The sequence below is a fragment of the Oratosquilla oratoria genome, chromosome 3 (genome assembly GCF_046742065.1).
Source record: "Oratosquilla oratoria isolate Oo_2021 chromosome 3, ASM4674206v1, whole genome shotgun sequence".
Lineage (NCBI taxonomy): Eukaryota > Metazoa > Arthropoda > Malacostraca > Stomatopoda > Squillidae > Oratosquilla > Oratosquilla oratoria.
Genome location: NC_134779.1, coordinates 33,944,771 through 33,971,262, shown reverse-complemented (window position 1 = coordinate 33,971,262; position 26,492 = coordinate 33,944,771). Strand labels below are relative to the sequence as shown.

Sequence of the window (26,492 nt, the reverse complement as noted above, 5' to 3'; positions counted from 1 at the left end):
AGATCATCCCTGTCAAGGATTTTCATCCCTTTCATAATTTTGTATATGGATATCAAATCGCCTCTTTCTCTTCTTTGCTCCAGAGTTAATAAGTTTAATTCGTCTAATCTTTGTTCATATGTCAACATACAGAGTGTTGGTGCCATCGTCGTTAGTGCTCTTTGAATTCTATATATATATTTTTTATACTGGGTGTCCATAGTGACGCTGCATACTCTAATTTTGGTCTTATCAGTGTAACTAGAATTTTCTTCACCATTTCCTCGTCCATGTAGTAGTTAAAGGCCATTTTCATTGATCTTGGTTGTGGGTTTCTCCAATTATTTTGTTTACATGTTTGTCTGGTGTCATGTCATTTGAAATTATCACTCCTAAGTCTCTTACTGAATTTACTTTTGTAACTTCTTTTGTTCCAATTTTGTATTTACCGGGTATTCTATTTTTTTTTTCCAAATTCCATTATACTACATTTTTTAATGTTGAAATTCTCTTCCTTCTTTTTACTCCAATTCCAGATTTTGTTCAGATCTCCCTGAAAAGATTTACAGTCTTCTTCTTTACTCACTCTCTTCAATAGTTTTGCATCATCTGCAAAGAAGTATATGTAGCATTTAATTCCTTCATCCATGTCGTTTATATAAATAGCAAACATTATTGGAGCTAATACAGAGCCTTGGGGGTACATTTATCATGCCTACCCATTTGAGTTATTTTCTCTTAGTATCACTCATTTTTCTTCCTTTCAAGAAGTCTCCCATCCATTCCAATAATTTTCCTTGTATTCCACCTATTAATTCAATTTTTCATAGTAGTTTTTTGTGTGATACTTTGTCGAAAGCCTTTTGTGGGTCCAGGAAGGCACAATCTGCCCAGCCATCTCTTTCTTGTATTATGTCTTATCAATCTATTATCTTGAGTACATGATCTTCCACTTCTAAATCCAAATTGGTTGGGGCATAATATTTTGTTCTTTTCCAAGTGTTTAGTCCATTTTTTTAATAACTATTTCGCATATTTTTGCAATTGTGCTTGTAAGGGATATAATCATATTGGTCTGTATTATAGTGTGTGTGTATATACACATACATATAGTGTGTGTGTATATACACATACATATTATTTTACTTTTGTCACGCTATGTTATTCAGTCTAATAAATAACTCCTCTTGTTTTCCCAAATATTCCTTCACAGTGAAAACTATCTATGAAATATCTAATTTCATATATCAAACGTTGGATTTTTAGCAAATGCGACTGCGCATTGAAACACAGTTGGCGAAAGTAAGCGTCGAGAGAAAACTGAAAGGTGCAAGGTTAAATTATGCAAAATTGAAAGGAAATGGTATAAACATCCAAGTATAAAGATTGAAACCTGTTACCTTCCCCCAGATATTACAGAGGTAAGAAATAGTGACATCAACAATAGCTAACTGAAAGTTGAATCATTATCAACAAAACTGATAATTTAAAATTTGTGGAACTACTTTAACTTTTAACAAATGGATGGAGGACCAGTCGACTGCTGTGTCGATCAATTCATATAAACTTTAAAGTCATGATTCAAATACTGAATATAGGAAGAAAAGTAAGAATAGTACACTGATTTGGCTTACATGTAAAAGTAATGCAATGTAGAAATATATATTTTGTGAATAATTCTGTATTGACTGCAATGTCACTGACTTTTACTTTTGTACCGAGTCACAGTCGAAAGCTACTGGACAGTCACAATCATGATGATTGTCACTGTAACTGTCCAGTAGCTTTTGACTGTGACTCATTACAAAAGTGAAATTATTTCGATTTAATTAGATCTTTGTACAAAAATGGTAGAGGTTGCAGTTATCAATGAGAGTGGTATATAGATAGTTATCCAGTCTTACCTGATTTAAGATTAGGTAAATGGCACATTTAAAATATCAATATGCTGTATTTAATTCCTTTATTATTTTTATAATTTTATTTGATTTTTTATTACTGAGTTTGTGGCTGTTGTTAAACTTGCTCATATGATAGGGGAATGATTTCTATTTATAGATTTGGGTAGGTTTTTACTTCCCATGATAATGCAAATATATATATATATTTTTTTCACTTTTTCTTCATTTGAGTAAAGAAACAAATAGAAGTGATAGCACTGTCTTATTATCTAAAAAGAAAATAAGTAACATCCCCTGCTTTGGAGTAATTGTTTTAAGTGCATTAGATGATTAGCGGTCTCACTAAACGCCGACCAAAGCCGACCAAAACCACACAATGACGGTTTTTGCTCAAATGCATAGTTTATATATAAAAAATAACACATGGTTGCATTATTTGACCTATTTTCTTTAAAATGTGTGATTTCCATGTAAAATGATCAAAGAGAGGTTACGTTTTTATCCTCTGCAAAATTAGCAACCGGCAACCAACACCGACCAAACCCAAACAATGACGGCTTTTGCTCAAATTTATAATTTTAAATAAAAATTAGCATATGGTTGCATTATTTGACCTATTTTCTTTAAAATGTGTGATTTCCATGTAAAATGATCAAAGAGAAGTTACGTTTTTATCCTCTGCAAAATTACCAACCGCCAACCAACGTCGACCAAAACCACATAATGACTGTTTATGCCCTAATGCATAATTTATATGTAAGAAATAGCATATGGTTGCATTATTTGACCTATTTTCTTTAAAATGTGTGAATTCCATGTAAAATCATCAAAGAGAAGTTACGTTTTTGTCATTTGAGCAAAAGCCGTCTTTGTTTGGGTTTGGTCGGCGTTGGTTGCCGGTTGGTAATTTTGCAGAGGATAAAAACGTAACTTCTATTTGATCATTTTACATGGAAATCACACATTTTAAAGAAAATAGGTCAAATAATGCAACCATATACTATTTTTTATATATAAACTATGCATTTGAGCAAAAACCATCATTGTGTGGTTTTGGTCGGCGTTGGTCGACTTTGGTCGGTGTTTAGTGAGACCCGATGATTAGTGACTTCAGAGCCCTGAAGGACATTAGCAGGAGAATTTTACCATCTGTTAGCCAGAACAGCAAAAGAAGTTTTGCGGGGCAGTAAAAGCCCTTTAAGGCCAAGGCAGCCAAAAGTTGGACAATTTATAGTTTCACCCAACCAACGATTTTGATATATGGCTTATGTTTTTCTGGTGAGAAATGTTGTGATATGAACGATGGTGTACATCATTTCCATCACAAATGCGTACTTTTCAAGTGATTAATTATTGAATTTATGCACTATGCCCACATCTCCCCAACAATCTGGGGGGACCTGTGGGAAATTGGGGTTTTTGGGTGGGGAGCACTAATAAATCGAGTAATGCGCATTGCAAAACAGATATATAATAATAATGAACAAGAACACATAAAAAAAAAAGATATTTAAAAAAACATAAATTTCACCTTTGAAGTCCACAGTGTGGTCGGCTAATACGAGCGGTAACCAAGTTTGTTTACCAACAATTCAAAATATTTGTCGTTATATCTGCCACATTTAGCAAAGGCCACTCCACCCGCGCAGGAGTTGCTAACCGTAAACTAACGTAACCTAACCTAACCGTTCGGTTAGGTTAGGTTAGGTTAGGTTACATTAGGTTTGGTTAGGTTAAGATAGGTTAGGTTTGCTTAGGTTAGGTTAGGTTTGCTTAGGTTAGGTTAGGTTTGCTTAGGTTAGGTTAGGTTTGCTTAGGTTAGGTTTGCTTAGGTTAGGTTAGGTTTGCCTAGGTTAGGTTTGCTTAGGTTAGGTTTGCTTAGGTTAGGTAAGTTTACGTTCATTTAGGTTTGGTTGGGTTAGGTTACGTTAGGATTGGATAGGTTTGGCTAGGTTATGTTAGAATAGGTTTGCTTAGGTTAGGTTTGGGTAGGTTAAATTACGTCTGGTTAAGTTATGTTGGGTTTGGTTAGGTTATGTTACATTAGGTTAAGTTACGTTAGTTTATAGTTAGCAACTCCTGCGCGGATGGAGTGACCTTCACTAAATGTAGTGGATATAACAACAAATAATTTGAATCATTGGTAAACAAACATGGCTACCACTCGTGTTAGCTGACCACACTCCAGGCCTCAAAGGTGATTTTTTTTTTTTTTTTTTTTTTTTTTTTTTTTTTTTTTTTTTTTTTTTTTTTTATCTTTTTTGTGTGTTCTTGTTCATTTTATGCTTGTTTTGCAATACGCATTACTCAATTTATTAGTGCTCCCAACCCAAAAAACCCTGATTTCCCAAAGGTCCCCCAACATCGTTGGGGAGATGTAGACATAGTTCAACTTCAATAATTAATTACTTGAAAAGTATGCATTTGCGACGGAAATGATGTACACCATTGTTCATATCACAACATTTCTCACCAGAAACACATAAGCCACACATGAAAATCGTTGGTTAGGTGAAACTATCAATTGACCGATTTTATTTCAAGTATAATTAGGCCTACAATCATTAATAATGATGATGATGATATGGTTTAATAACACAAACTGAAACTCTCTCCAATTGGAAGGCTGGGACGGTGCCCCTCACAGAGGACTTTGTAGCATGGAATTTAATGAACCATAATGCCCTTGGTTCAACTTCACTGATGGCAGGGTTTGAACTGCCATCCCCTCGACCTTCGCTGTCATTAATGATGGCCTAACCCGCTCAGCCAGCGAGCTTCCTAATGAATAATAAATACTGATGAAAAGAAATAAGCAGGGTGTCATTACAAAGGAAGAGCATCCTAACATGGGACCTTTTGGTCCATAACTAGGTCAGATACAAAAAAAAATAAAAAATAAACAAATCAATAAATATGAAATGAGTAATTAATTAATGTAGTTAATAATAAACATAGATGATAATACATAAAAATGGTAAATGATGATAAACTAATAAATGAAATAAATGGCAGGTATTATAGCATATTTTCTAGGTGTTTATGTAAAGGAATCTTAAAGCTTTGAGCTATTCTAAATTGCACTGCCTCTGCGATGTTTGTGTATGTATTTACCTAGTTGTATTTTACAGGAAGGGGAGCTACGCTTATGGTGTCCCGCCTTTGTATCTCGCAGTGTCTAGGTTGCTCTGAAATTCATGAATGGTTTTTGCACACACTATATTTTGGTCCAGTTCCAAGTGTCCACCACTGTATGTGGGAAACTGTTCATCAGATCTCTTCTATAATAATGTTTATTGAGTTTCTTTCCATGTCTGCTTGTGTTTCTCTTGGCCCAGTTTAACAACTCTTCTCTCGAGTATTTCTGTGCCCTTCTTGATTCTATAGATGGTCGATAGGTCGCCTCTCTTCTTTGCTCAAAAGTTGTAATATAAGTAATAAAATAAACCGTGACCTCCATTCTCTTCATTCTCCTCCCCATTCTTCTACTCCTCCTTCTCATTCTCTTCATTATCATCCTTCCTCCTCCGCTTCCTCCTTGTCCTGCTCCTCCTCTTACTCCTCCTCTGCCTTCTCTTCCTCCCCTTCTGCCTTCTCCTCCTCCTCCCCCTCCTCTGCCCTCTCCTCATTCCAAAGGATTACAAAGGAGGAGCATGGTGGCAGGAGATCTTTTGGTCCATAACTAGATCGGATGCAGAAAATATATAATGATAAATGAATAAAAGAAAAATAAATTAAAATGATAATACAGTAATATAAATGATAATAAATAAGATGAATAAATGCATAGGTGTAGTTGAATAATGAACAAACAGGTAAATGGTAAATAATAATAGATTGACAGATAATTGATGATAAATATCAAGCAAATAATAAAAAACAATATAAAATAAATCTTGGTTAGGTGTTTATCTAAATGAATCTTAAAGCTTCGAACTGAACTACATTGCACTGCCTCTGCAGGAAGTTTGTTCCATTCATTAACTACATGGGTGGCGAAGTTGTTTCTACCCACTTCCAAATTGAATATATTTCCTGACAGTTTGAGATCATTTTTTCTTGTCTGATTCTCATTCAGTGTGAAAATTTGATCACTTGATATCAGTTCCCTTTAGAATCTTAAATACCTGTATCAAGTCACATTGGAGTCTATGCTATTTTTTTACTCCTTCACCACATCCTCTGCCTCCTCCTCCTTCACCTATTTATCCTCCTCCCTCTCCACTCCTTATCCTCCTCCCCCTCCTTATCTTCCTCCTCCTTTTACCATCTGGTGACGTAGAAAACATATCATGTCGATACAATACGAACAACATTCCAAGTGTTTCTGTAAGGGAGAACCCAAGGGACTCTTCCCCTTTTGGGTCTGCAGAATTTCAGTCGGTGAATCTTGAGGCAACGGCAAATATTATTCCTCCCCCGTCATCCGTTGCCCTTATTGTACCTTTCCAGCAAATCCCTTCCTCTCTTAATGTTTGGTACTATTTTTTATTATTCTTTATATTATTATTATTATGTGCTGTGGTACCATTTATTATAATTTCATATATTATTTATTATTATTATTATTATGTGCTGTGTGTTGCGACACTGCTTCTGACCCAGGGCAGTGGGCGGATTGCAGGGATGACCCGTCATCCAGGAGGAGCCAAGAAAAGAGGGAGGGAGGGGTGGTGAGTGGGAGTACAGTGTGTTGGGGATGAAATGGGTGGGGGTGGATTTCATGCCTTTGTTTTTGGCTATCTCCCTTATAAGGGGGAAAAAGCCATTGATATATATGTGTGTGTGTGTGTGTGTGTGTGTGTGTATTTACCTAGTTGTATTTTGCGGGAAGGGGAGCTATGCTCGTGATGTCCCGCCTTTGTATCTTGCAGTGTCTAGTTTGTTTTTAAACTCATGAATGGTTTTTGCGCATACTATTTCATTGTCCAGTTTGTTCCAAGTGTCCAAAACTATGAGGAAAACTGTTTTTCTTCAGTTCTCTTCTATAGCTATGTTTTTTTATTTTCTTTCCATGTCCTCTTGTGTTTCTTTTGTCCCAGTTAAGTAAGTTCTCTCTATCGAGTACCTCTGTGCCTTTCATGATTCTGTAGATGGTTAATAGGTCACCTCTCTCTCTTCTTTGCTCCAGTGTCGGTAACTCCAGTTTAGCCAATCTCTCCTCGTATGATAGGTTTGCAAGTGCAGGTGCCATTTTTGTAGCTGCTCTTTGGATTCTTTCTATTTTTATATTCTTTTTGGTACTGGGGGACCACAGTGTCACTGCATACTCTAATCTAGGCCTTATCAATGTAACCAATATTTTTTTTATCATGTCTTCGTCCAAGTATGTAAATGCCACTTTTATTGATCTTAGCAAGTTGTAAGTCTCCCCGACAATTTTGTTAATCTGTGTGTGTGTTATTTTGACAAATGGAAATAAACTCCACCGCAAGGACTTGAACCTTTGCCGTAGTGACTGCTTATTCTGAAACAAAGGCAATAGCATTTGTCAAAATGACACAGCTTATTGGAGGGCTTGCCATAATAAAGACTTGGTGAAATTAGAATAGAGACCGAGCTGGCCTAGTACCATCAGGGAACCTCCAGGTTGAGATGGTGGTTCCTTTTATAGTACAGCCTTGGTGGCTTGATGCTATCGCCTTTGTTTCAGAATAAGCAGTCACTATGCCAAAGGTTCAAGTCCTTTCGGTGGTGTTTATTTCCATATATATATATATACATATATATATACATATATATATATACATATATATATATATATATATATATATATATATATATTCTGATTAAAGTCAACTGCGTTAATAGCTTTGGCTATTTTAAGATACAACTTCTTCAGTTGGAAAAATATATTTTTTTCTCCATAGTTCAAAGTATGAACAAAATCATTCATGATGTCAATGATGCTGATGAATGCCGAAAAATATAATAATATTATGTAACAGTACAAAAAGCTGTTGACACTGACACCAAAAACTTAATTTTTTTCGCCTCCTGCAGAGGCTTCTTCAGGGCGAGAACTACAACTCCGATGGCTATTAGGTCTACTATCGATGAAGAGTAAGCTGACCGTCATGCTTTTTGAAGCAGGGAAAGTTGGAAGTAGGAGAGATCACCGAAGGTACCGTATATACTCGTCTATAGGTCGATCTCGTGTAAAGGTCGACCCCCCCATTTTTGGCCAAAAATCCTAGAATTTTCCATATACCTCATGCATAGGTCGAGTGGCTTGTTTTTGTTTTGGTGCTTTGAGCATTCCACTGTCTTAATGCTTTGAAGTGGCGTGGCTTGCCTGGTATAGCAATTGATTATTATGGTTTTTTCACTTCATTAATTCTGATGTATTTTGGTTTATGTTTTTTCAAGTTGATTGATTTTAATATCTAATAAGTTTCACTGAAGTTGCCATTTCAGCAGAGAGAAAAACTTGAACAGATTACCAAGTTGTTGTTTTTTTCATGAAAGTAGCAGTTGCCGACAAGACTGACGAGTTAAACACCATATGAGGACGGAGCCATTATTTGTACAATGTTTCGCTTATTACAGCCTTTTCAAGTACAAGTTGAGATACATATGCTTGAGATTAAATAAGGGGAAAGGAGGGAACGGGGAGAGAAAAGAAGTAGGGGGGAAGGGAGAGGAGGAGGAGGAGGAGGAGGAGGAGGGTGATTGAACACTGGGAAAGGTTGAGAATGCTGGCCCAAACGTCCGTGGATAAAATGTTCACAAAGGGTGGTTTAAATATTTCAATTTTTTTTTTTTTTTTTGCTGGCCATGGGTATTAGGGGAATTATGTGGGGCGAGATGTTGAACATACCCCTATTTTGTTCAATAGTGTTCGTTCCTTGAATGATCGCTGCTTCTAAACACTTCCTGCGGATTTTGTCTGGTTCTTGTATCAGCAGCTCTGCATTCTTCCAGTCCATAAGATGGTTTTCCTTGTTTCTATGTGTCACACATACATAGGTGGTGACATCATGTCTGACGTCGTAATGATGTTCACGTATTCCTGTATTCAGGCTGTGTGATGTTTCTCCGATGTAAACTTTATCACATCCTGAACACGGAATACGATAAACACCAGCTTTGGTGCCCAGTGTTTGGTTGTTGTGTATTTTCGTCTTTGTGATGTCTTTTATCGTCCTGCTTGTCTGGCACACTACTTCCAAATTGGTGGTTCTTAAAATATGTGTCAGGTTGGTGGCAATGTCGCTGGTTGGCAACACGAGACGTCTTGTTGTGTAGCAGGACAGCACAACAAGACGTCTCATGTTACATTGTTTTGGTAATGGTAACAATAATATATACCATATAGAAAGCTAAATTTGAGAATATCACAGCATTTTATTATTTTTCAACCAACTATGGGCACTATAATAGTATACATGATATAATAAGCTTGCCTGTGCTAAGAATTTTAACAAACAGGTAAACCCACAGTATGGGGTTTTCGTATCTAGAAGGAATTTCACATGTTTTGGTACATACCGTGTATTTCATGTCCCCATTGTGTACTGGTAGTAACTAGTAGGTAAATATTTTGATTTCTGAACCTAAAGAAAAGGTAAGAGTTCTTCCTAGCCTTTCTTGTCATGTCTGGATTTCAACCTAACAAGATTATTACTTGTGTATAGGTCGACCCCTAGGTTTTGGCCTAAATATTTTTCCTTAAGATTTCGACCTATAGACGAGTATACAAGGTACCTAGGTGAGGTCACCGGGAAAAGACAGGGTCCGAGGAAGCCACTAGGTGAGGACACAAGAGAAGGCGGTGAAGAAGAATGACTTTGGGAGAGATCACTAGGCGGAGTAGACGATGTTGAGAGGAGTCCCTGGGTGAGGTCACTAGGAGGGATAGGAAAGGTCATCATTCTCATCACAGACTGCAAAGAGGAAGCTCTAGCTTGGCTTCTAGTTCTTGGTCCTGTGTGATGGGGGTATTGGTGTTGCTGAGGGTCCTGGCAACCACTATGTTCCTGAGGGGGTTCAGGGTCAAGTTGTCTATGAGATCGTTGGTGGGCAAGGTGTTCCTGGGGGCGGGCTGATGGGAGGATGAAGTCTGTGGCTTGTTGTATGTTGATGGAGGGCTGTTGAGTTGTGATAGATACAGCTTCAGCGATCTGCAATCTTTTAAGATTTATTTCTTTGTGGAGTATAATAGTGTTGTGTATTAATGTGTTCATTGGGGGGTTCATGTCGTGGTGGTCAATGTAAGGGGGAAGAAAGCCTTTGGTATGTATATGTATGTGTATACGGGCCATACATTAGCCCAATTAGTTTGATTCCTGGAACACGCTTTGGGCATTGTCGCATTTTTAGGGTTATATGTATTATTATTATTATGTGGGAGTGGATTTATGCCTTTGACTACCTCCCTTGTAAGGAGGAAAAAGCTGTTGGTATATCTATGTATTATTTTGTTATATATATATATATATATATATATGTAAATATAGTTTTTATTACTTTATTATTTATACATATATTTTTTATTACTTTTTTTTTTAGTATATCGGTACAATATTAAATTTGATACAACTAGAAAGATTCCTTATCATATATAGTTTTTAAGTTTGTAGTTTAAATTGTAACCATATATTGGAAGGTTATTTCATTGCTTTGTTGGATAAACTGAATTGTGTAACTTTGATTAATCTTTGTCAGAATATAGCCTCCTTGTAGATGGATTAGAAAAGAAAATTATAATAGTGACTCCCCGTTTTGGCTGAGTAGGATTTTGAATGTCTGATTTTTACACGTTTGTTTGTGCCAGCAGGTGCATCCACTGCCGCATCAGAAACGGGTTAGAAGTGTCCAGATCTTCACTGCGGTGCAAAGAATGCCGCTGACCTCTTGAATTGTGCCAAGTGCAAGTTCCCCAAGAGAATGAATGAGTCCAGTACTATGGGTTTTGCCGCTGCTAAAGGTGGGGGAATTAGGGCGTGCACACGTAAGACCCTTCGTCCACGGGGAGCTAAGATGAGAGGGAAATGAGGGTGGTGGATGGGAGTGGCCTTTGGGTTGGCTACCTCCCTAATAAGGGGTAAAAAGGGCATTTGTTCTGAGTAACGACTGCCGCTCACCTCGGATGTGAAGTGATTTTGACATCACTGTATTTTCCTAGTTGTGTTGTATGGGAAGTGGAGCTACACTCGTGGTGTCCCATCTTTGTATCTAGCAGTGTCTAGTTTGCTCTTAAATTTGTGTATGGCTTTTGCTCACTATATTGTTTTGTCGTAAGAGGCAACAAAAAATGGGACAGGGGATGGGATAAGGAGTCCTGCCACCTGTAGCCCCAAAGGGGACATTCCTAGAAAAGGTAAAGGCATAAGAAGGTCTGGGAGTTTTCCAACCAGTAACCTAGGGTTTGGGTCTTTTAATGTGTGTGCATGTGGTACAGATGAAAGTAAAAGGGAAGAGATAGGCAGTATGTTTGTGAAAAGGAAGATGGATGGGTTGGCTTTGAGTGAAACTTAAGTTGAGAGGAAAGGGCGAGTCTGAGTTTGGGAGTGTAGTTGGGAGGTTCTTAGGAGTGAAGAGAGGGCGAGGGAGAGAAGGGGTGGCTCTACTAGGAAGTGAAGAGATAAGTAAGCATATAGTGGAGTGGAAGGAGGTTTCTTCAAGGTTGATGTGGATGAAGGTGAAGCTGGGAAGGGAGATGTGGGTTTTTTTAAGTGCGTATAGGCCTGGTAGTGAGAAGAGTGTAGAGGAAAGGGAGGCTTTTTGGGTAGATATAAATGAGTGCATAGAGGGATTAGGGAGAAATGTCAATGTAGGTGTATTGGTAGACCTTAATGTTAGGGTAGGAAATGAACCAATAGATGGAGTGATTGGGAAGTATGGAGTTCCAGGTAAAAATCGTAGTGGAGAATTGATGGAGATGTGTCTTGAAAGAGAGTTGATGATAGTAAATACAGTGTTTAGGAAGAAAGTCAAGCATAAGTACACATGGGAGAGGGTGGTGGATGGAAGGGAGTTTTCTTCAAGGTTGATGTGGATGAAGGTGAAGCTGGGAAGGGAAATGTGGGTTTTTGTAAAGTGCGTATGGGCCTGGTAGTGAGAAGAGTGTAGAAGAAAGGGAAGCTTTTTTGGTAGATTTAAATGAGTGCCTAGAGGGATTAGGGAGAAACATCAATGAAGTAGTACTGGGAGACCTTAATGCCAGGGTAGGAAATAAACCAATTGATGGAGCGGTTGGGAAATGTGGAGTTCCAGGAAAGAAAAATAGTGGAGAGTTGATGATGTGTGTAGAGAGTTGATGATAGCAAATACATTGTTTCAGAAGAAAGTAAAGCATAAGTACACATGGGAGAGGGTGGTGGATGGAAGGGTGGTAGATAGAGCATTAATGGACTATGTAGTGGTAGGTAGGAGTATAATAGGAAGAGTTAAGGATGTACATGTACTAAGGGGAGAGGGTGGGGGAATATCAGATCATTTTTTGGAAGAAGGTAAGTTGAGAGTGGAGGATAGATGGAGAAAGAGGAAAAGGACAAAAGGTTGGGAGGTGCTTAGAGTGAACTCTTTAAAGGAAAAGGAGAAGGAGTACAAGAAGAAGCTGAAGGAGGAGTGGGAGGGAGTGAAGGATAGAGTAGAGCTAGGAGTGGAGGAGAAATGGGGATGGTTCAAAGAGGGAGTCATAAGGTGTGCAAAGATTGTGTGTGGAACAAGGACTGGAGGAAATAGAAGGAAGGGTAGTGAATGGTGGGATGAGGAAGCAAAGAAGGGTGTAGCAGAGAAGAAGCTGGCATTCATAGATTGGCTGCAAATTAGGACGAGGGGAGCGTATGAGAGGTGCAAAGTAAAGAGATAGGAAGTTAAGCATAAGATAAAGGAAGCAAAGAGGAGAGCAGATGTGAAATGGGGTAAGAGTATGACAGAAAACCTTGAAAGTAATAAAAAGATGTTTTGAAAAGAAACTAAAAGAGGAAGAGGAGGCAAATCAAGTCGAGAAGAAAAGGTAAAAGGTGCAGATGGAGAGATGATAATGGAAGAGAAGGCAGTGAGAGGAAGGTGGGCAGAGTATTTTAGGGAGTTGCTAAATTTGGAGGAGGATAGGGAGGGAAAGGTAGTTGCAGTGGGAAGCACTAAGAAAATGAGAGTGATAAGTGAGTAAAATGGAGAAATAGGGAAGGATGAAGTGAAAGCAGCTGTCAAGATGATGAGAGCAGGTAAGGCACCTGGGTTGGATGGATGCCATGCAGAATGAAGAAAGGAGGTACAGTTATGGTGGATTGGCTGATGAGGTTATTTAATGGTTCTTTAAGAGAAGGTAGAGTGCTGGAGGACTGGAGGAGTGCCTGTATAATTCTGCTTTACAAGTAAAAGGGGGACAAGTGTGAGTGTAGTAGTTTCAGAGGGATCAGCTTTTTGAGTGTAGTCGGGAAGGCTTATGGGAGGGTCTTGATTGATAGGATTAAGAGAGGAACAGAGGGAGTAATTGGTGAGGAACAGTGTGGGTTTAGGACAGTAAGGGGTTGTGTAGATCAGATTTTTTTGGTAAAACAGATATATGAGAAAGCTATAGGAAAAAGTAAGGATTTTGAGGCAACAGAAAATCACACAACCCCAACTTCACACCAGAAATCCAAGGCCTCATCAGACAACGTGACACACTTAAACACGATACCCCCACACCTATCCCTCAAAACATAGCAGACCAAATACAAACACTAAACACTGTGATTGCCAATAAAATACATGAACAAAAAACACAAAATTGGCAAAACTTTATCAATACACTTGATCACAAAACAAACACCAGCAAATTGTACAAAACACTCAACAGCATCACACTATCCAACACTAACACTACACGCTCTCACGCAGCAATAATCACAACAACAGATAATCTACCCTCAAACAGACAACAAGCAAACGCACTCATACGTCATTTTGCACAGACGAGCCATCTTACATCTCACCCTGATGACCGACGCACCATTCGACGTAAGAAAGACTTTCCCACAGACTCAGACTATACACCCTTCATAGACAGTCAGACAAAACTCATAATGCATAGTCTCAAGCACTCATTTGCCTGTGGCCCTGATAACATAAGCAACATCCACCTAAAACACATTGGACCACAAGGTATACACGCACTCACAAACATTGCAAACTACAGCTATTCACACAACACTATACCCGACATCTGGAAGCATGGTAAAATAATCACCATCCCAAAACCGAACAAAGACCCAACAATCCCATCATCGCACCGCCCAATCACACTTCTCTGCACCCCCTCTAAAGTCATTGAACGCCTAATACTTAAACTTGTCACACCATATATTCCCCTTGCTGACTCACAACACGGTTTTAGGCCACTACACTCCACAAACACTCTTCTGACAAACCTCACACAAAGAATTTTTGATGGCATCAATTCAGATAGGCCCCACCACAGAACACTTCTTATAACATTGGACATTAGTAAAGCTTTTGATGCTATCCCCCGCCACAACCTAACAAATAAAATATATAACACAGACATGCACAATAACACCAAAAGATGGCTGGCCAATTATCTGGCAGGCAGGAATGCTCATGTGTCATATAATGGCCAATCATCGCACATCAGAAACATTAAGAACGGAGTACCGCAGGGCTCAGTTCTATCCCCCACATTATTTAATCTATACATGCATGACTTACCCACGCCAGACACCTCAGAAATACAAATCTCTTCTTACGCAGACGACATAACAATCACATGCACACATCGTAACACAGACAAAGCTGCAGAAATAATCCAGCCTTACCTTGACACACTCAACACATGGTTCATCACAAACAGACTCAAAATAGCTCCAACCAAATCTACAGCAACACTTCTCACCAACTGGACAAAAGAACACAAATACATACCTCATCTCTACATCAACAACAACACTCTAATACCACACACAAACACACCGAAAATTCTTGGTGTAACATACGATACATCCATGTCTTTCAAACAACACCTCACAAACATAAAAAACAAATGCACACCTAGACTTAACGCACTTAAGTCAATCACTGGAACAACATTTGGACAAAACAAAGAAACTAATATAACAATATACAAACAATGTATACGCTCAGTGATGAATTATGCGAGTCCTGCATGGGCTCCTAATCTCAGTGAGACACACCACAACACCCTTCCAATCATACAAAACAAAGCCCTAAAAACAATTACAGGCTGCACAAATACATCACCTACAGACCATTTACACCATGAAACAAAAGTCCTCAAAGTCAAGGAACACCTCGACATGAGAGGCACACAAACACTTGCTGCAGCCACCACAAACACATCACACCCGTTACACTACATAGCAGAACACCCACACACACCAAGAAACATTAAAACTACACCCAAAGACCTTTATTACACAAAGATACTCTCTTCTCTTCCTCCACAACCACCAAATACCAGCCTCCGGAAACATATTCATAATCATATCACTCACCGCTCCATTAACACACTGAAAGACAACACACTGCTGCATGCCAGACCCCCTGATATCCACCCTTCTGAATCCTCTCTCCCACGTAAGGACAGAGTCCACTTGGCCAGACTGCGATGCGGTCACCACCCAGCACTTCTAAGCTACCAGAGGAGGCTGGACGACCGTGTTGTGAACAGCTGCCCAGGATGTAACACTTCACCCCATACCATACAACACATAATGGAAGACTGCATTATACACAATCATGCACGCAAACAACACAACATACACTCTATAAAGGATTTGTGGGAAAACCCAGTCTCGGCTGTGGCCTTCCTTGGGGAGACGGGACTGCTCGGACAGACAGTCTAGGGAACGACAACAACAACAACAACAAGTAAGGATTTTTTTTTTTTTTTTTTTTTTTTTTAATACTTATTTGGATTTGGAAAAGGCTTATGACAGGGTAGACAGGAAAACACTGTGGGAGGTACTGCAGATATATGGGATAGGAGGAAAGCTGTTTAGAGCAGTCAAGAGTTTTTACAAGAGCAGTACAGCTTGTGTTAGGATTAGAAATAGAGTGAATGGTTTGAGGTAAAGGTGGGACTTCGTCAGGGATGTGTCATGTCACTATGGCTGTTCAACTTGTACATGGATGGGGTGGTGTGAGAGGTAAATGCAAGGGTAGTGGGTCAGGGATTGGAGATGGTTAAAAAAAATGGAGAAAAATGGAAGATAAGCCAATTGTTGTTTGCTGACAACACTGCACTTGTAGCAGGGTTAGAGGAGGGATTAAAGAAGTTAATGAAGGAGTTTGGGAAGGTGTGCAAAAGAAGGAAGTTGAAGGTAAATGTGGGTAAAAGGTGATGAGATGTACAAGGGGAGAGAGTGTCAGCAATTTGGAAATGTGTATTAAGGGAGAAAGATACTTGGGGGGCAAATGTGGCAGTAAAGGGAGGAGTGGAGGTTGAGGTAGAATGTAGACTGAGAAGCAAGTAAATGCCTTGGGGGATTAAAAAGTGTAATGAGAAATAGACACTTGGGAATGGATGCTAAGAGGAGATTGTATAATGGGGTGATTGTGCTGATAACACTGTATGGGGCAGAAACATGGAGTGTAAGAGATGAGTTTAAATGTGTTTGAGATTAAATGTCTGAGAATTATGCTAAGGGTTACTAGGCTGGGTAGAGTGAGAAAGGAAGTGAGGAGGAGTGTGGGGTGGAAAAGGGAGTTGGGAGATAGGGTGGATGAAAGAGTATTGGGATGGTTTGGACACATGGAAAGAGTGAGTGAAGAATGACCAGTAAAAGAGGTATGGAAGGCAGAAGTGGAAGGAGTGAACATGAGGGAGTGACCAAAGATGAGGTGGATGGATGGGGTAAAAGGGGTATTCCCTTCCCACTTTCATGGAAACAGTCACACACTAACACACTAAAGACCAAGAGTCCAAAGTTTTTTCCCAGAGAGATCTTTTGGGAGTTCTGGGGACCCAGAAATCGTTGAGTGTTTCAGTAGACTGTAGTCTTACTCATCCATTTTTAAGAATTATTTGAGACAAATGAGAGAGTTATAGCTGGGGACGGGTAAAAGAAGATGGGCTAAGAATACGTTTATTGTCCTAACATTTCAGTCTCTGTGACCTTCGGAGGACTGGGTCATAGAGACTGAAGCGTTAGGACAATAAACATATTCTTAGCCCATCTTCGTTTACCCTTCCCCACCTATCACTTGCTTGTCCATCTTTACGTCATGTTAGCCGTGGAGCCGCACCCTCGTTTTACGAACAATTTCATTTGCAGGTGAAGGAACCCCTGTCCAGGCTTCAGCAGGTGGTGGACAAATCAAATGGCGTGGCAATAGGGGAGGAGAAGTCGCTCATGGACGCAAGCCACGACGTTCTCGGAGAGTGGCTCGACGCAGTGGAAGGACATGCCATCATGGACAGCAGCATCTTCATGGCCCTGCAGCAGTACCATGAGAACGATTTCAACAACATGAAAGCTCTCAATGTAAGGACAGGTGTGGGAACAAGCTTTTTGACTCCTGATCCAGTGCGATCTTTTCCTCAGGTGATCTTTTTTTTTTTTTCTTTTTTTTTTTTTCTTTTGTCCTCCCTTCTCTGACCACACAAAGCCGTAGTTGGTTCATGTGTTACGGAGGATTGCAGGAGAGAATGACATAGGAGTTGTTTTGTTAATTATATTTTAAAATTGGTTTAGCGGGGATGGGGGCTGAGGGAGTATGTGTGAGAAATAATTTGACACAGCCCAAAGGGATTTCTCCCTGTCTTCTCCTTTTCCGCATGAGGGGACGGAGAAGGGGGAGTCGCCGATTTAATGAAGCAGCCTTGTTATGGATGTGCTGTGTCTTGCGACACTGCTTATAACCCAGGGCAATGGACGAGATGCAGGGATGACCCATCATCCAGGAGGTGCCAAGATAAGAGGGAGGGAGGAGGGTGGAGGGGAGTGGAAGATATAGGAAATGGAATGGGTGGGAGTTGTTTCTATGCCTTTTTATTTTGTTTTTTGCTACCTCCCTTGTACATACATATACATACATATACCAAGGCTTTTTCCCCCTTCCAAGGGAGGTAGCCAAAAAGGGAAAGGCATAAAAACACTCCCACCCATTTCATCCCTAAATACACTCCACACCCCTCCCACCCTTCCTCTCATCTGAGCACCTCCTGGATGACGGGTCATCCCTGCACCCTGCCCACCGCCCTGGGTCAGAAGCAGTGTCGCAAGACACAGTACATCCACAGCAAGGCCGCTTCATTTAATCGGCGACCCCCCCTCCGTCCCCCTTTGCATATAAGGAGAGGACGGGGAGAAATCCCTTCGGGCTGCGTCAAAATTTACTCACACATCCTACCCCACCCCCCACCCCCCCGCCCATTCCTCCTCATGCAGTCACAACATCATCCATATACATCCATTCTCCACTCACCTCTGTCTTCCGTCCTCTCCCTTCCTTCCTCAACAGACATTCCCCTCTTCCCCAAAGCCCCCTTCACCCCATCCATCCACCTCCCTTGTAAGGGGGAAAAAGCCTTTGGTGTATGTATGTATGTATCTATGTTTAGCTCTAGTAAGAATTCACCTTTTAACTTGGATGATGTCAACTGATGGTATTTCATATTTACTTACACACTGTTGACGCTCTTGCAGGTGCTCCCTGCTGGCATCATCATGAGGGTGTCTGAGTATGTGCCGGAAATTGTAGCCTTTGTACAGAAGATTATTCTCAATGGCTTTGCACATTTGTCTAATGGATCGGTCTATTTTGACGTCGCCAAATTCGACGCAGACAAAGCACATTACTATGCTAAGGTAGGTCAAAGCATTTCTCGTTCGTCACTCAGTCTCCCTCAGTCCATTGTAATGATTCGTGCTGTATTTACCTAGTTGTATTATACAGGAAGGGAGCTATGCTTGTGATGACCCGTCTTTGTATCTTTCAGCACCAAGTTTTTTCTTTAAATCCTGAATAGTGTTTGCACACACCGTTTCTTTGTCTAATTTGTTCCAAGTATCTATCACAGTGTGTGGGAAGCTTTTTTCTTCCCCAGATCTCTTTTTAGTAATTCTCTTTTTTTATTTTTTTCTTGTCCTCTTGTTTTTCCATTGTCCCATTTCAATAAATCATTCTTATCTAAGATTTCCATTCCTTTCATGATTCTATAGATAGTAGGTCTCCTCTTTCCTTTCTTTGTTCCAGAGTCGGTAATTCTAATTTGGACAGTCATTTAGTGGTGCTACTATAGCGTGAGGTCTACCATTTCCATGCATTTATTTTAGCAATAAACACGTATTTTGTACATATCCTAGGAGCAGCTTGGATAGATAATTGGATTTCTAATTACATTTATATTAAAGGAAGAAATGTAAAAATAAACATGTTATCATATATTTCCATAGATTTATTCTAGTGATACATACTTTGTACATCTTCTAAGACTGACACAAATAGGTTAGGTCAGGTCAGGTCATGTGGACAGGTCACATTTTTTATGTATTTGGGCAGGACACATGTTTGATTGGACCACAGGTGAGGGTAGCGTCCCGGAGGAACGCAGATCACGCGGTAGAGTTCAGGCTGCACCTGGGTAGGTGACATATGGCGGTAGGTAGACCTCACACTATAGTACCACCCACTTAGTTGTGTGTTAACTGGTCAGACTATGTTAGGGGATTAGAATAATACCACTATGTTCCCCAGTAGGTTATAAAAGGTAAATAGACTTTCGAAACTTTCCCATATTTTGTAATATTCAGAGTCGAGGGAAAAGTACACTGATTGAATTACCCCATTATGAAGAGGATTAAGGCTTACATAATTGGTCCAGTACAATTAATCGTCCATCCAGGAGGTGCCAAGATAAGAGGGAGGGAGAGGGGAGTGGAGTGGAGTGTGATAGGGATGGAATGGGTGGTGGGAGTGGTTCCTATACCTTTTTTTTTTTTGGCTACCTCCTGTGTAAGGGGGAAAAAAGCCTTTGGTATAATATGTATGTATGTAAAATTAATCATCGACTTTTTTACTCGATCTCAGTTGGTACCAGAAGCTTACGGCAACCAAGAAGTGTTGCAGGAAGGTGAGGGAGATTGTCTTTATCGGAAGACTACCAGAAGGAGAAGAGAAGCGCCAACGACTTTGCCCTTTGGAAGGCTTCCAAATCTAGAGAACCCTCTTGGGATTCGCCTTGGGGTCCCGGGTGACCCGGGTGGCACGTTGAGTGTTCTGCTATGGCATCCAGCATACTCGGAGATTCTGTGGACATTCACACAGGTCAATATTTTCTTAAAAAGAAAAAGAAAGGAAAAAAAAAAAAGTAAATAGATAAGTACTCATGTATATATATATATATATATATATATACCAAGTTTTTTTTTCACCTTACAAGGGAGGTAGCCAAAGTCAAAAGGTACAATTCCATTCCCACCCATTTTATCCTCACCCACTGCCAGGGCCCCAACAAGGGGAGGGGCAGGTGGGGGCAATGCCCCAAGGTGGCATTTACTTATTTATTTATTTTTTTTTATTTTTTTTTTTTTTTGGGGGGGGTGGTCTTTGGTGAAAAGAAGGTAAGGCATATTCCCCCTAATGTACTTTTAATGCATGATTTGTTTATTTTGAGTTGTGTGTTGACATGTGAATCGTGCCAGTGACCATCAGATGTGGAAGGTGGTGATGGTAGTGGTGGTGTGTGTGTGGAGGGGGGGGGGAACTTTTGGACTCGCCCTGGGGGGGGGGACTTACCCTCATCAGGGCCCTGCCCACTGCACTCCCACTCAGCACCCCTCCCTCCCTCCCTTCCTCAATAGATAAAAAGAAATAATGAACATAGCATTAACAGGAAAATTTGTATGAAATGAATATACCTTCTTCATATGTATTTAAGCCTGGTATGTGTCTTGATTGGGTTGATGAAAGAGTATTAGGATGGTTTGGACACATGGAAAGAATGAGTGAAGAAAGACTAGTAAAAGAGGTATGGAAGGCAGATGTGGAGGGAGTGAACATGAGGGGACGTCCTAGGATGAGGTGGATGGATGGGTTGAAGGGGGCTTTGGGGAAGAGGGGAATGTCTGTTGAGGAAGGATGGGAGAGGACAGAAGACAGGGGTGAATGGAGAATGGTATATTGATTAGTGATGTGCCAGAACCAAAATTTTTACTGATACCGATACCGATACCGATATTTTTTTTTTTTTTTTTTTTTAGCATTTTACCGATACCGATACAGGAATTTGATGGGTTACCGATACCGATACCGATATTTTGCGCATTGCTCACAATGCCTTGTACTTTATTGTGCACTTTTTCATAAAGCTCTGGGATAGTTGTGTTAGAGATGTATTTCCTGCTTGGGATCTTATAGTTTGGTTTTAAGTGATTAAGGAGCCTAGCAAATCCCAGATCTTCTACAATAGATATAGGTTGACAATCTATTGTGATCATTTCAGCAATATATTTGTGTACCTCTTTTGCTGGAGCACTGTTGATGTCCCAAATCTTTTTGTACTGGAGAGTAGCTTCAAGAGTTGGCTGTTGAGATACCTGTTTTGCACTTGAACAGCCTGTTTGACTTTGACTAGAAGTTGAAGTTGAAATTTTTAGCTTTTTGGTAGGTGGAACATTTAAGAATGAGGCAAGTGTTGGGTTTGATTCAGCTGCTTTTTTCTGCTCCAATTCGGCATTTCCAAACTCATCAGGATGTTTATGTTGAAGATGCTTTCTAATATTTGTTGTTGTTTGGGTTTGCCTGTTTATTCCTCCTCTGCTTAATATTGTATTACAGAAATTACAGGATACTTTTGAAGAATCATCTTTGCATACTGTCACTAGATTCCATATAACACTGCTTTGACTTAGGCATTATTGCTAATTCTGGCAATTCTAATTGTAATTTAATAAATTTATCACAATATTGACTATCTGAAAAATGCAAGTCCAAATATTAGATATAAATAAATAATTACAATAAATAAATATTAAGAATGAGATCGAAAAGGGTAATAGGATAATAGCCATCAGCTAGCTCTCTTCTCTTCTTACATAAGACGCAAATGATTCCACAACCACATGGCATGAAAGACACCCTTTACTTTATATATTTATATAATTATTTATTTGTTTCATGAATGAAAGTAATTTAACTTAAATTTTCTCTCAAGGTATCGGCATCGGTATTTATTTTTCAATACCGATACCTTCTATTTTACCGATACCGATATATACCGATACCGATAGCTTGAAAATAAACCGATATTTACCGATACCGATACCGAAGCTTCGGTACATCACTAATATTGATGATGTTGTGATGCATGAGGTGGAATGGGTGGGGGGATGGGGGGTGAGGCAGTATGTGAGAGCAAAATTTGACGCAGCCCGAAGGGATTTCTCTCTGTCTTCTCCTTTTATGCATGGGGGGACGGAGATGGGGGTTCGCCGGTTTAATGAAGCGGCCTTGCTGTGGATGTGCTGTGTCTTGCGACACTGCTTCTGACCCAGGGCAGTGGACGAGATGCAGGGATGACCCGTCATCCAGGAGGTACCAAGATGAGAGGGAGGGAAGAGGGTGGATGGGGAGGGGAGTGTATTAGGGATGGAATGGGTGGGAATGGTTTTTATGCCTTTTTCTTTTTGGCTACCTCCCTTGTAAAGGGGGAAAAGCCTTTGGTATATGTATGTATGTGCTTACACGGGAGTTCAAGAAAGAAAATTAAGTCTTATGATAGTTACATTATATACCAAGAGAAAGAACATGGGATGGTGGGAAATGGTTGTGTGTGGATGGTATTTTGACACAAGCAAAGGGATTTCTCCCCTTGTCTTGTTTCCACATGAGGGGACAGAGAGGGGGAGCCACTATGTAAGTGAAGTGGCCTTGTTGTGGATGTGCTATGCCTTGCTGCATTGCTCCTGACCCAGGTAGTGGGCAGGAGACAGGGATGACCTGTCATCCAAGAGGAGCTATGATGGAGAGGGAAACAAAGGTTGTGGATGGGAGTAGGTGTGTCTGTGACTTGGCCACCCCCCTTATATGGGGGAAGAATTCCTTGGTATATATATACAGATAGATCTATTATATGCTAAGAGGCTTCTTCCCAGTTATGAGACAAGGTACATACATGCATATACCAAAGGCTTTTTTCCCCTCTTATAAGGGAGGTAGCCAGAAAACAAAGGTATAGAAACCAGATCCACCCACTCCACTCCCCTACACCCTCTTCCCTCCATTTCATCTCGGCATCTCCTGGATGACGACTCATCCCTGTATACTGTCCACTGCCCTGGGTCAGAAGCAGTGTCGCAAGACAGCACATCCACAGCAAAGCCTCTTCATTAATTCGGTAACCCTGACCCCTCCTCTCTGTCCCCTCATACCAAGTCAAAATAGGCTTGTTACCTCGACTTCGTATGGGGATGCTCATAGAGCATCACTCCTTGCACCAGAAGTCAAGGTATTGACAGTTTGAACCCTGCCACCAGCGAGTTGGACCAAGGGCATGGTAAAATTCCAGGCTACAAAGTCCTCTGTAAGGAGCACCATCCTAGCCTCCTGATAGGAGGAGTTCATGATGTTAAACCAAATCAAATCGTCAGATATTCAATACGAGTCAAATTCTCGCATACAGCATTGGATGCCTGAGGTACAACAATTGATGCATCACACTACTCGCATTATAAAATATAAAGTGTCACGGATGCTATGTTACTCGTTCTCTTTCACTTAGTAATAATAAACAGAGAAAATGTGATCAAGCCAGTTCACAGAATTTAGGGGTCATTTAGTTACAACTACAAAATGAATATAATCAAGATGCCAACATTGACAACCTTGTGGGTACACGACCTACCTTTTATGGCTTGCATTCAAAGGGAATGACAATTTAGCAAAAATCACCGTATCCGAGAAATACTTATCTGGACCTCCCCATGTCCATGACGGAATTATGTACGTATTTGTGTGACGTATCTGTATCCAGGGAGGTATATTTTAGGAGAAATTCTAAAAATATATTCTCAGGTTGATATATAGAGAATTCCAGTTCTCTCTCTCAGGAAATCTTAACTTCTATTATGTTTGCAAACTTGTGTAGAAAGATTGATGTCCCTGTTGTTGATATGATGTGACGGCATTGCAGAGATACGATGGAAGGAGCTCACAAGTACCACAAACTGGGGACGGAGTTCCACTTGCACGTGGCTGACCTGACGAGGAGGAAGGGCGACACGTCCAACATTTGCAGAGAAGCGGAATTGGGATTTTTGGAGGCATTCAATAAAGGATGGTTAGTATAGTTTGTATTGTTTACATGTGTTCTTTCATACATCACACATAATTCATAGATGCATGAACATGTGGAATACTTAAGAAGGTGATATAGCCCTGGCTAAACAATACACGAGTTAAAGTCTAAATACAGTAAACCCTTGATATAACGGACAATATGGGGACGAGTCTGTCGATATATCTGTCATATCCCGAAATTTGTATGGTATTAGAAATGAGTAGTATTAGAAATTACAGTAAACCCTTGCTATGACGGATGATATGGGGACGGGTCTGTCGTTATATTCGAAGATCCATTATAACCGAGGATCCCTCGCTATAACAGAGGAAAATCCGTTAAAGCGAGGGTTTGTCCGGTCAGATTTTTTGTCTGTTGTATCTGATATCCGGTATATCAAGGGTCTACTGTATGATAATTAGAAATCAAGGATATAGATCAAGTTGGAAGTGTACATGAATTTGAGGTTAGGTAGAATAAAAAAAAAAAAATAAATAAAGAATAGGAGATGTGACCCAACAAGCATTGCTCCGTTCCTGTATACTACAATTCGGTAAATACACGTACAGTAAACCTTCTATAAATCGCCATAATAGGGCACAGTTCATGCCAACTCATAAGATTTTTTGAATTATGAGTCATACCCTATTTCTATCTATCTGTATAACTAGGGCATTTCCCCCCATATCAGGGAGCTAGCCAAGACAAGAGCCACATACCCACTCCCACACATTTCGTTCCTACCCATTCCACTTCCATCCACCACCCTTTCCTCCCTTTCATCTTAGCTCCTTGTGGATGAGGGGTCAGTTACTAGCCAAAAGAAACTGTTTTAGACCATTAACCTTGAAATTCTGTTGCCTGATGCCAAGTGTGTGTAAATTCAGCACCAATTAGTTGGAATTGTGCAAACTAATGGGCATTAGATTTATTCAGAACTCGAAATCGGTTGCTAGGAATAGGGATGCAGCTGTTCTGGCATTGCTGACTTATGAGTAATTATGACTCAAACTTAAGTTGAACAATGTTATTGACTGGTGTAGGGTTTGCAGAGCTGAGCATATTACGGCCAGACAGGTAGTGCGTTACCGTCAATGTGTTACCGAAAAATCTGGGGTGCATTTCTGTCAATGCATTACCGATTTTTATTTCCTTAGAGCGGTTCACCTGTTTGCCCAGAGGGAAGAGGGTGGAAAAAAGCCTTTGGTATATGTATGTATGTATGTATGTAGAGTGGTTCATGTTACTGTGTATGTATACAGGGTGTTCGGGATAAATTTGATAATTTTTTTATCTTTTGTCAATTCAGAACCATTTGAAGGATTTAACAGTGGTAAAGTGCAATGGATAGCTCATTCTGTGTACTATTGGTGGGTGTGAGAGCTAGAGAGCATGGACGAATGGAAAGCACCAGAATATTGGAAGAGATTGACCTGCATCATGATGATTCGCGTTGGATTAAAAAATTCGGAAAACCTAGCTGCAGCTCAGTGCTCCCTGAATACAGTGAAGGCTGTGAGATGTGAGCTGGAGAATTGTGATGGAGATGTCAAAGCAGTGGCTAGCAGGAAGGATCATAGCAGGTGTCCTGAATCTGTCCACACAATGAAATTTGTTGAGAATCTGCAAAAAAAGGTGCGGCAAGACCAGGCAAGGCAATGCAGACCTTGGTGAGAGAGATGGGCATCGGAGTGGTGACTATGAAGAAAGTGCTGAACAAGATCTTTGCTAGTCCCCATACAAGAGGTGCAAGGGCCAACTACTTACTTTCAAGGTACAAGAGCACCTTACGAAAGCCAAGAAACTCCTCAACAAGGTCAAACACCCAGTCACCCCATAAACACCCCCCACCCCCACCCCTTAGCCAAAAGTTTTTTGTTGATGACCCTAGCTTGTCTTTGACCATGGACAGGAATGCTCATAGGATTTGCCGCCCTCACCCTTTTCCTTTGTGAATTCCCCTATCCCTATCCTTCATATTTGCTACCCTACTCCACCTTTTTCACCATCTTTCTCCAATACTTGTTAAGGAAGGTTCTGGTATCTTAGTGCCTCCCAAGCTGTATGTCTGAACCCAGTCAAGTGGGGATGTATACCGCGAGGTCACTACTCCCTGCGAGGGCTGAAAGCTCACCGACTGGGGAACGCATGTTTGCGAGGTAGGTATTAGGCTGCCGACTTCCTTTCTCCCTATCCAGTACACATGCAGAGTGACTACGCTGGACCCATCCTAAATGGGACAAAACAAAAGAGGACAAACCCCGGGTTGACAAAGTCTCTAACTCACCTCCAAGGCTCTGCATGTGTAAATAGTCGTTTCTGGAACTTCCCAACTCTGCAGAGACTTTTCTTTTATTGCT

General features: G+C 40.3%; 1 protein-coding gene across 8 annotated transcripts; it reads left to right on the top strand.

Moving 5' to 3' along the window:
• Positions 1-1,273: 1,273 nt before the first annotated feature.
• LOC143021427 (cysteine--tRNA ligase, cytoplasmic-like) lies at positions 1,274-25,969 on the top strand. Of its 8 annotated transcripts, none has more exons than XM_076178907.1 (7): positions 1,274-1,400; positions 7,884-8,004; positions 10,660-10,809; positions 17,126-17,335; positions 18,500-18,661; positions 19,884-20,163; positions 23,986-25,969. In XM_076178907.1, the coding sequence occupies exons 3-7, from the start codon at positions 10,774-10,776 to the stop codon at positions 24,054-24,056; spliced, it is 759 nt and encodes a 252-aa protein (XP_076035022.1). In that variant the 5' UTR covers positions 1,274-1,400; positions 7,884-8,004; positions 10,660-10,773; the 3' UTR covers positions 24,057-25,969. The 8 variants fall into 8 exon arrangements, with proteins under 8 accessions (XP_076035022.1, XP_076035015.1, XP_076034998.1 ...); XM_076178900.1 differs by having other exon boundaries at positions 17,126-17,395; positions 19,884-20,120; XM_076178883.1 differs by having other exon boundaries at positions 17,126-17,395.
• Positions 25,970-26,492: the final 523 nt, after the last annotated feature.